The 10,239-nt window shown below is 46.3% G+C and overlaps 1 protein-coding gene across 3 annotated transcripts in view; it reads right to left on the reverse strand.

The window, feature by feature from the left end:
• Positions 1-10,006, reverse strand: part of POLI (DNA polymerase iota) — a 17,923-nt gene extending 7,917 nt beyond the window's left edge. For 2 of the 3 annotated variants that reach the window (XM_028749022.2, XM_077936482.1), the window contains exons 1-7: positions 9,820-10,006; positions 7,697-7,822; positions 7,052-7,216; positions 3,369-3,521; positions 3,051-3,287; positions 1,832-2,010; positions 217-308 (exon numbers count right to left, since the gene is read on the reverse strand). In XM_028749022.2, the coding sequence (XP_028604855.2) occupies positions 217-308; positions 1,832-2,010; positions 3,051-3,287; positions 3,369-3,521; positions 7,052-7,216; positions 7,697-7,822; positions 9,820-9,919 (1,052 nt within the window). In that variant the 5' untranslated portion in view covers positions 9,920-10,006. The remainder of the gene's footprint in view (positions 1-216; positions 309-1,831; positions 2,011-3,050; positions 3,288-3,368; positions 3,522-7,051; positions 7,217-7,696; positions 7,823-9,819) is intronic. The other variant, XM_077936481.1, reaches the window with a different exon arrangement.
• Positions 10,007-10,239: the final 233 nt, after the last annotated feature.

Consider the following 10,239-nt stretch of genomic DNA (forward strand, 5'->3'; position numbering starts at 1 on the left):
AGTGAGAGGGGTCGGTGCGCACTGACCCCTCTCGCTCTCCAGGCTTCAGCGAAAGCCTGCATTCGCCCCATAGGACGCACACACATTTCCCCTTCATTTTTGGATGGGAAAAGGTGCGTCCTACAGGGCGAAAAATACGGTGCATATTTTATAAGAGATATTTCAGCTTATGCCCAGGCGCATCTCTTCTGATAAGATACTCCACAGTAAGGTCACCTGTCCAGAAGACTAGCGAGCAGCTCTTCAATTTTCTTTTTCACTTCGGCTTCGGAAGAGCACTTTCTAAAGGAGTCTTCATCACTGAGAGACTGCAGAACATTAAAAAAAAATATATTACTGTAATTGTTTATACCGCAGCAACAACAAATGGGGCGGGGAAAAATTTGAAGGTCTTAATTGGAGGAAACAATGGACCTGTACATTCTGCACGGGCTGATTTTTCACCCAACTGTCTTTGTTCTTTAAGACTTTGCATGCTGTGAAATCACCTTTGAGATACTGTGTTTGGGGAAACCAAATACATTAAGTCAAACTTCTGATGAATCACAGCCAAGCCAGTACCAAACATATTGCTCTGCTTTCCTTTGGACCACATCAGTGAGGCCGAGAGGGGGGTTCTGTCATCTGGGCAGCCCAGGACCTCCAGACACACTGCCCAGGCTTGTGCCCTGAGGAGGTCATTTTGTTGCTGCTAACGCAATGGTTTGACTTCACCCCCGATACCACACTCCATTGTCTCTTGAGACAGACAGATCCCAACAACAAGAAAACTCAGGCAGGGAGGTAGGGAGAGTCACTCTCTCCAGATATCTCTGTCTGGCCCTCAGGACTCTTCTTGGGCCAAAACCCTCAACATCCCTACTGAATGTCCATTTCAAAGCTTTTGTCGGGATGGAAATTATTTAATCTGTGATAATGCCTCTTGGGGACGCAGGTGGTGCTGTGGGTTAAACCACAGAGCCTAGGGCTTGCCAATCAGAAGGTCGGTGGTTCAAATCCCCGTGACGGGATGAGCTCCTATTGCTTGGTCCCTACTCCTGCCAACCTAGCAGTTCGAAAGCACCTCAAAGTGCAAGCAGATCAATAGGTACCGCTCCGGCGGGAAGGTAAACGGCGTTTCCGTGCGCTGCTCTGGTTCACCAGAAGCGGCTTAGTCATGCTGGCCACATGACCCAGAAGCTGGACGCCGGCTCCCTCGGCCAATAAAGCAAGATGAGCGCTGCAACCCCAGAGTCGGTCACGACTGGACCTAATGGTCTGGGGTCCCTTTCCCTTTACTTTTTAATGCCTCTTGGGGAGAGGTAGGTCTGTATTGAAACAGCTGGTGTGTGTGTGGATCGAATAGAACCTATGACACAGAATCTAGATTTGCATCCATTGCTCTGCCCATCTTTGCCTCTGGCCTTTGTCTGCCATGAGGGAATGTGGGACCTGGCCTGAGAAAGTATTATCCACCCCCAGTGACTAGGGCATGGCAGAATGTTGAGAATGGAGGCAGAGAAGAAGAAGAAGAAGAAGAAGAAGAAGAAGAAGAGGAGGAGGAGGAGGAGGAGGAGGAGTTTGGATTTGATATCCCGCTTTATCACTATCCGAAGGAGTCTCAAAGCGGCTAACATTCTCCTTTCCCTTCCTCCCCCACAACAAACACTCTGTGAGGTGAGTGGGGCTGAGAGACTTCAGAGAAACGTGACTAGCCCAAGGTCACCCAGCAGCTGCATGTGGAGGAGCAGAGATGCGAACCCGGTTCACCAGATTACAAGTCTACCGCTCTTAAACACTACACCACACTGGCTCTTGTGAAGACCTTGAGCACCTGCGTTTTCCTTTATACCTGAGGGAGCCCCGATGGGCTGACTGGGGAATCATCTTCTCCCCAGCTGAGCTTCTGGATATGTTGGGCAACTGAAGATCCCAGCTCTCTCTCTAGGATCGCAGCCGGGCACGTCTGAAGGTCACGCACCGTGGTGAGTCCCAGCGTCGCAAGGCGCTTTGCTGTTTTATAGCCGATACCTGCACAAGAGAAATTGTTCACTCTACAAGTACAGGGGAGTGAAAATCTCTCAGTGGACTGGCATGAAATGGAATGGAATGCTGGCCTTGAACTAGGAAGTCCTCAATTCAAAGACAGCAGGAGGCTTCAGGCATGTCCACAAGCATATTTATTTATTTGAAAGCAAACCCAGGAAGTCCCCTTAGTATGTAAAAACTGGTCCCTTATTTCTGAACGGCCTTTTTTGCTTCCAGATTGATAGGTATTCGGCCACTAAGAAAGGTAACAATGTGTGTACAGAATAGGACCTATAAAAGGGTAAAAGAGTATTGGGAAATAATTCATAATGATTTTTTTAAAAAAAGTTTAAAAGTGCTTTTCCAAAATACAAAACCAAACCAGAGTCCTTTTCGTTGGGGATAATTCAGATTAAAATTCCCAGCTGTCCAAATAAGTTATTTATGTATGCCACGACTGCGGCCTGTGTTGTGTTAGCCCCAGAATGGAAAGCAAGCAAGGTCCCAATTAAAGAAGAATGGCAACTTAAACTGATGGAATATGCGCAGCTTGCGGACCTAACATACAGAATAAGAGAACCAGAAGAATATACGTTTAAAGAAGATTGGAAAATGTTTATTGAGTATGGGGCGGGCGGGATTGTGTACACTTGAAAACATTGACAGCATTATGATAAATTCAACAGCGTAAATAAGTTTTGATGGATGTAATAATGGAATACTGAATGGCTTTGTTCATGTAAAATATGCAGGGATTTATGATATGATAAATGAACCATAGAAAGAGAAGAAGAGGAATCACTGACATTTTGAGGTTGTTTAAATGAATATTTTAAATCGTAAAACAGAAAATTTAATAAAAAAATGATACACAAAAAACACACAATGTGTGTACAGAATAAACCAAGGTAGAATTTCTCTTTTCTCGCCACCCATTCAAAAGAAGAAACCTCTTCCCCAATACCCCTCCTCTTAAACCTAACCTATACAGGTGAGTGCACCTGTGTAACTGAAGCAGAGGAATCTCCCCCTCCCCATCTTACCAGGCACTTTCATGACATTGTCAAGGCTGTTCATGAGGTCCTGCCGACCCTCCGGCAACAGAACAGTTTGCTGGTTTGGTTTAAAGGTCCCGGACACCAACTTGGAGAGTAATTTGTTAGTTGCCACTCCTGCACAGCCTGTGAGGCCCAGCCTGGTGTGCATGGCTGCTCTCAACTCCGCTGCCACCTGAGACCCCACAGCCAATCGTATGTGCACTGGATCATGTAAATCGACAGCTGAGAAGCAAACGGAAAGAGTTAAGAAGAGGTGCATCTAACAGGCCAAGCAACCTCGCTTAGGAAGGGCGAAGTACTTACTCTGATTGTTATATACATGGCCTGAGACAGAGATTTGAGAAAAGGCATCTTTTTTCCATTGTCCCAGCCTTTTTTCGACCATCTCAGTGATGTCTACAAAATTTTCATCCAATCCAAGCCTTTCCACCAGGGGAGTAAATTCTTCCAACAGTGCTGTAAACAAAACAACAAAGTGTTTAACTGAGCTAGTGGAGGGCTTACAGGGAGATGCAGGTGGCTAAACCACTGAGCCTCTTGAGCTTGCTGATCGGAAGGTCGGCGGTTCGAATCTCCGTGACGGGGTGAGCTCCTGTTGCTCTGTTCCAGCTCCTGCCAACCTAGCAGTTCGAAAGCATGTCAGTGCAAGTAGATAAATAGGGACCACTGTGGTGGGAAGGTAAACGGCGTTTCTGTGCACTCCGGCGTTCGTAACGGTGTCCCGTTGCACCAGAAGCAGTTTAGTCCTGCTTGCCACATGACCCAGAAAACTGTCTGTGGACAAATGCTGGCTCCTTTGGCCTGAAAGCGAGATGAGCGCTGCAACCCCATAGTCGCCTTTGACTGGATTTAACTGTCCAGGGGTCCTTTACATTTACCTTACAGGGAGAAGAAGAAAATTAATACCTCCTTAATAGAAAAATCCAAGGCTCATCACAAACTGCTGCCCATAGCCTAGGCCTGACACTTTTTGACAAGGTTGTCTAATATTTCTGAACTGCTCATTTGAGGAACCCTTAATCAACCTTCTCTTTGACTGAACAAGAATAGAGGCAGATGGGTCCGAGTCCAGACCTGGCTTATATTCGGGCCAGTACGGTATATGGAGCATTTTAGACTGGAAGCAACAGTGAGACAATGCATCTTGCTTAAGGAGACCTGGGGGAGTTGATACGAGTCGGCACTTCCACCCACAGCTTTCAAGTCAAAACATCTCCTTTGCAAGGCCGATTGCAATGAACAAGTTTTGGGTGGCAGCCGAATGCTCAGGCCCTAAGCCCAACCCCACTTGCCGGGGAGCAAGCCCCACTGCATTACTTCTGAGTAGACATGGGCAGGCTTGAGCTGCGACTTATTTCCTCAGGCTTTGAGGAGAGGATCGTTTCCTTGTTTCTGCAGGTTGTATGTTATTCCGCAAATGACAACATTCTGGAGGTCCCAAGTCGCAAGGTGGTTAGATTGGTCTCAACTAGGGCCAGGGCCTTTTCAGTACTGGCCCTGACTTGGTGGAACGCTCTGTCATAAGAGACTAGGGCCCTGCGGGACTTGACATCTTTCCGCAGGGCCTGCAAAACAGAGCTGTTCCACCTGGCCTTTTGTTTGGACTCAGTCTGACCCTTATGTTTCCCTCCCCTTACGGTCTTGATCTATGGCCTACTTTTAAAATGAGGCTGCATTTTAAATTGCATTTTAACCTGTATTTTAAATTGGTTTGTTTTTTTCCTATTATGTTTTTACTGTAATTTTACTGGTGTTAGCTGCCCTGAGTCCGGCTCTGGCCGGGGAGGGTGAGGTATAAATAAATTTATTAATTATTAATTATTTATTATTATTATTATTATTATTATTATTATTATTATTATTATCTCCCTGCACCCAACCTGTTTTCACTGTGCATTGATTTCAAGGCACTCTGGGACTGCTTCAGCCATGAAGAGACAGAAAGAAATACTTTAAATGCAATAAAAGAGAAAGTTTTGTTAAGTTTCAGGCCCTTTACTACTCCAACTTTATATTTCAAGGGAGTAAGCTGTCGATGAGGGATGCGCCTGCTTCCAGGAGATGCACACATCACAAGGCAACTTTATGACATCACCACGACAGGACCTTGGGAAGATTCCTCAAGTCCCGAGGTCCCCAGCCAATGCCCACACATTACAACAAAAGTAGGAGGAGCAAGAGGGGAAGTTCTGGAGGTTTGGGACACAAGCTGTTTCCACAGCTGAAGCCTAGGCACCTCATCTTTTCCCTGCTTGTGCATGACTCCTGAAGCACCTTTAGAACTCGCATCTTTCAAAGTCATTTCTTTATCTGCTCTTGCCTAGTGGGCTTCACATCTCCTGACCAACTTGCTCTCAATACTGTTTGCACCTGCAAAGGTTTGGGGGCCATCACACTGCTTCATTTCCAACTGGTACAAATAATAATAATAATAATAATAATAATAATAATAATAATAATAATTTATTATTTATACCCCGCCCATCTGGCTGGGTTTCCCCAGCCACTCTGGGCGGCTTCCAAAAGAATATTAAAATACTGTGATACATCAAACATTAAAAGCTTCCCTAAACAGGGCTGCCTTCAGATGTCTTCTAATGTCATCACTTCCTAGTGAAATCACTCAATTTGTCATACTACACACAAATCTTCCGGTTTATTTTTCTTGCTGTGCTTTAGCCCCTCTGGACAGCAATAACATGGCAGTGTCGGGGGAAGCATTTCAGAGCAACTAGCAAAGCAGAGTAAATCCACCACTAAGCCAACCTCGTGTCCAGAACATGTTACAAAAACTGCAATAGAAACCTAGTCTGCAAGGGTCCTATAAAAGGAAGCTATGAAGCTATCCTATGACAGCTCAGATTATTTGCCCTTATGGCCCAGTATATTCTACTCTGATTGGCAGTGGCTCTTCAGGGTCTCAGGAAGAGAACATTTTACATCACTATCAGATCTTTTTAACTGGAGAGGCTAAATACTGAGCCTGGGACCTTCTGCAGGTAGAGTGCATTCTTATTCTTATTTACACCCCATCCATCTTGCTGGGTTTCCCCAGCCACTCTGGGTAGCTCCCAACAGAATAAAAGCACAATAAAACATCAAACATTAAAAACTTCCCAAAACAGGGCTGCCTTCAGATGTCTTCTAAAAGTCAGATAGTTGTTTATTTCCTTGACATCTGATGGAAGGGTGTTCCACAGGGCAGGCACCACTACCGAGAAGGCCCTCCGCCTGGCTCCCTGTAACCTAAGGTTACCAGATGTCCCCGTTTCCCGGGGACAGTCCCTGGATTTACAATCCATTGAAGTTGAAAAGTGTCCCCGGATTCACTGAAAAAAATCTGGTAACCTTACTGTAACCTCACTTCTCACAGGGAGGGAATTGCCAGAGGACCCCCAGGGTTGGACCTCAGTGTCCTTGCTGAACGATGGAGCTGGAGATGCTCCTTCAGATATACTGGGCCAAGGCTTTTTTTAGGGCTTAAAAGGTCAGCACCAACACTTTGAATTGTGCTTGGAAACATACTCTCCTAATTGGATATACTGTAGTCCCTTCCCCAGGTCATAGAGGTGAGATCTGTACTCATGACTGAACCCCTGGGATAAAAAGGTAAAGGGACCCCTGACCATTAGGTCCAGTCGTGGCCAACTCTGGGGTTGCGGCGCTCATCTCGCTTTACTGACCGAGGGAGCCAGCATACTGCTTCCAGGTCATGTGGCCAGCATGACTAAGCCGCTTCTGGTGAACCAGAGCAGCGCACAGAAATGCCGTTTACCTTCCCACCCGAGTGGTACCTATTTATCTACTTGCACTTTAACGTGCTTTTGAACTGCTAGGTTGGTAGGAGCAGGGACCGAGCAACGGGAGCTCACCCCGTTGCGGGGATTCAAACCGCTGACCTTCTGATCAGCAAGTCCTAGGCTCTGTGGTTTAAGCCACAAAGTTTGCCAATTCCACATTGTTTAAAACTGTCAAGGTGATAATACCTGTAAACTTATAAGACGTTTCTCGGTATTTTGTCAGATCCTCTCCATTAACCAGCACCAATTCTGGACACTTTTCTTTGGCTTCTTTCACAGACATGCACTTCTTGACTCCAGCATTCCTGGCTTCATAATTGCAGGTGACCATCAGGTATTTCTGTTGCACACCTGGAAGAGGCAGAATTGAAGCAGCTGAAATGAACAATCCGTTTAGAGTTTTCAACATGCCAAAGTATATTTCAGTACTGCTTTTCTCCTTTTTTTTTAATTTCCAAGATCAATATTAATATCCAACACAAATCAATGCATAGTTAAGCAGAAGCATGTTGCACTGTGTTCAGTGGGTCTTATTCCCTAGCAAGTGCGTTTAGGATTGCAGCCTTAGGCACTCACTCTTGAGATTGTAGTCAAGGACTGCATTTTTGGTGAATGGAAGCTTAACTGCACAACCTTTGACATATTTTGAGAAGCTAAAACACAAATATATTAAAAGTCGGTTCATTGGAAACATTTAAGAAAAACAAAATATTTATTTGGGCTTCCATCAGAGCAGAGTTACAGGTAATAATTTCTTGGGGAAAATGAAAAAATGCAGGCATACCCTGATTTTCAATGTACACACAGAAGAGCAGTCAACTATGATATTACCTAAAGGTTTGCTTCTTAATTCAGGATTGCAGATCATTTCCACCTGCGCATAAAAACAATCCAGGTCAAGGTGCACAATGATTCTGTGCTGAGAGCTTCCCGCTGATGCCACTTTGCCATGGCAAGCTGCAGTGAAAGGTCAAAACAGAGATTAATTCATTTTTCATGTTTTCGCCACCAAGTGCTAAAGCATGTTAACATTTTAGCAGCTGTAACTACAGTTACCGGTGTTCTATTGGCCCTGCTCCTGCAATTCTAACAACAGCCTTCTAAGCAACAGATATTTGGAAAGGAAGCTTCTCTTACTATAGGGACAAGAACATCTTCCTGCTAAATTTTGGGGCCTCAAGCTGCTGTTTTAAGGGAGCAGCAAGGAGGAAAAGTGTTAATCCATGATGCAAAGAATTCACAGACATTCAGATTCAAGCAAACTTGTTAACAACAACAACAACAACTTATACCCCACCCATCTGGCTGGGCCTCCTCAGTCACTCTGGGCAGCTTTCAACAGGATATTAAAAACTCAATAAAACATCAGATGTTAAAAACTTCCCTAAACAGGGCTGCCTTCAGATTTCTTCTAAAAGTCAGGTAGTTGTTTATTTCCTTGACATCTGGTGGGAGGGCGTTCCATAAGGTGGGTGCCACTACCGAGAAGGCCCTCTGCCTGCTTCCCTGTCACCTCACTTCTCGCAGGGAGGGAACTGCCAGAAGGCTCTCGGAACTGGACCTCAGTGTTCAGGCTGAGTGGAGGGTGGAGACGCACCTTCAGGAATACTGGGCTGAGGTCAAGGGCTCTCCTCCTTGCATCTCACAGAGGATACAGCACCATTGACCCTTACTTGCCATCTTTGTAACCTGCAACATGCACACCGATTCTCATAAAAGCACAGCACCATCTTTGCATGGGGCGGGGCACCCAAAGTGGGGTCCAAAGTTCAAGAGAAAGGATGCTGAGGAGGTAACATCTTCCTCCGTCCCTAGCCAAGACACATTGATGGGGCAAATGCCTTCCTCAATGGTAATATTGTGAGAAGTAGGTTGCTCCCTCCTTTGCCCCAACCAGATTTGGGGGAAAGCTTACTGCTTTCCCCACCTTATAGCAGTGGTTCTCAAAGTGTGTGGCAGGAGAGGATGACAGGTGTGATGGGAAGATTCAAGGACAAGGAAACATTTAAACATTTCAGTGTAGTATTGTATCTATAGATATATAGATATTATTTGCAGACTATGGATGGTTATCTTTTAAAAAATGAGAGCAAGAGCATCAAGTCATACCGAGGGCAATCCAGGTTGTGGTCCTTTTCTTTTCCAATGTATTTCTTATTAAAAAAATAATAATCAGTGTGGCATGAGCAATTTCTTATCATTAAAAGTGTGGCCCAGAAAAAAAATAATTGAGAGCTGCTGCCTAATGGCACCTCTCTCTGTGTGTGCTCCCAGAAGGGATCCAATACATTTCCTTCTCCACCTCTTTTCTAATGCTGCTCTTCGAAGAAGGGCAATAAAATCCAATTAATAATAAAGTAAGAATTAGCACGCCAGTCCGCAGATCTCTTGCACACCGCAGCAGCTTGCACCCATGCATACACCCCGATGACTGTCCACAGCAGTTTGCAAGTGTGCAAAATTACACTGGTGTTAGTAAACCATTAAGTATTCCTTATTCCATTCTCTCATACTGTTCTCAGCCTGCTTTCTCGAAGGCTAGCAGCGACACCCCCACTCTCACGCTTTATTCCCCTCTAGCTATGCCTTTCTCTTTCTGCAATGAACTCCCTGTATTTTTGAGAGGGCATCAGAAGAGCCCTGCAGGATCAGGCCAGGAGCCCATCTAGTCCCAAGGAAGCAGCTGGACCTCTCCATCCCCTCGGATCATTTTTCTTTTCCCCTTTTCTGAACCGCTCCCAGTTCTACAATGTCCCGTTTGGGAAGCGAGGCGACCACAACTGCTCCCAATATCCTTGGGAGAGGCGCCAGCTTTCCAGCTCCCCGACAGACTAAAGAGGAGCGGGTCCGAATTCTGAATTCGCTTCCTACGCCGCTTTGTACCGAGCTCGGTAGATGGCGCAGTGGAAGCAAAGCAGCAAACCCCCGCCCCCAAACTGTTCGCCCCTGTTTACATGGGACTCTTCCTCCATCAGCAAAAGGATCTCTCCCAGGGCTGCCGCCTGGCTCCGGCAGAAGCCAATCCGGTTCCTCCTCGTCTCCGGACCCCTCCATTAGATGCGAGCGGCGTCTGCGCGGCCGCGGCAAACGGGCGCCCCCTTCGCCCGCGCCCGCGCGCCGCGCATGGCCGGCCAGCTGGGAAGGCGGAGTTACGCGAAGAGACTCCCTTCCTTCCTTCCTCGTTCCGGCGTCTGGTCTCTCTGAGGTCGGCATCGCTTAATCCGGATCTGGTTAAAGTTCAAGGTCCTCCCTTTGCCCCGCATCCCTCCATTCCTGTATGGGAGGTGGAGGGCCAGAACATTGCACATCAAAGAGAGAAGTCCCGGTGGAAGGAATGGCGCTCCTTTACTTCCGAGTAAGGCGTGCGTGCAACA

The sequence above is a fragment of the Podarcis muralis genome, chromosome 11 (assembly GCF_964188315.1).
Source record: "Podarcis muralis chromosome 11, rPodMur119.hap1.1, whole genome shotgun sequence".
Classification (NCBI taxonomy): Eukaryota; Metazoa; Chordata; class Lepidosauria; order Squamata; family Lacertidae; genus Podarcis; species Podarcis muralis.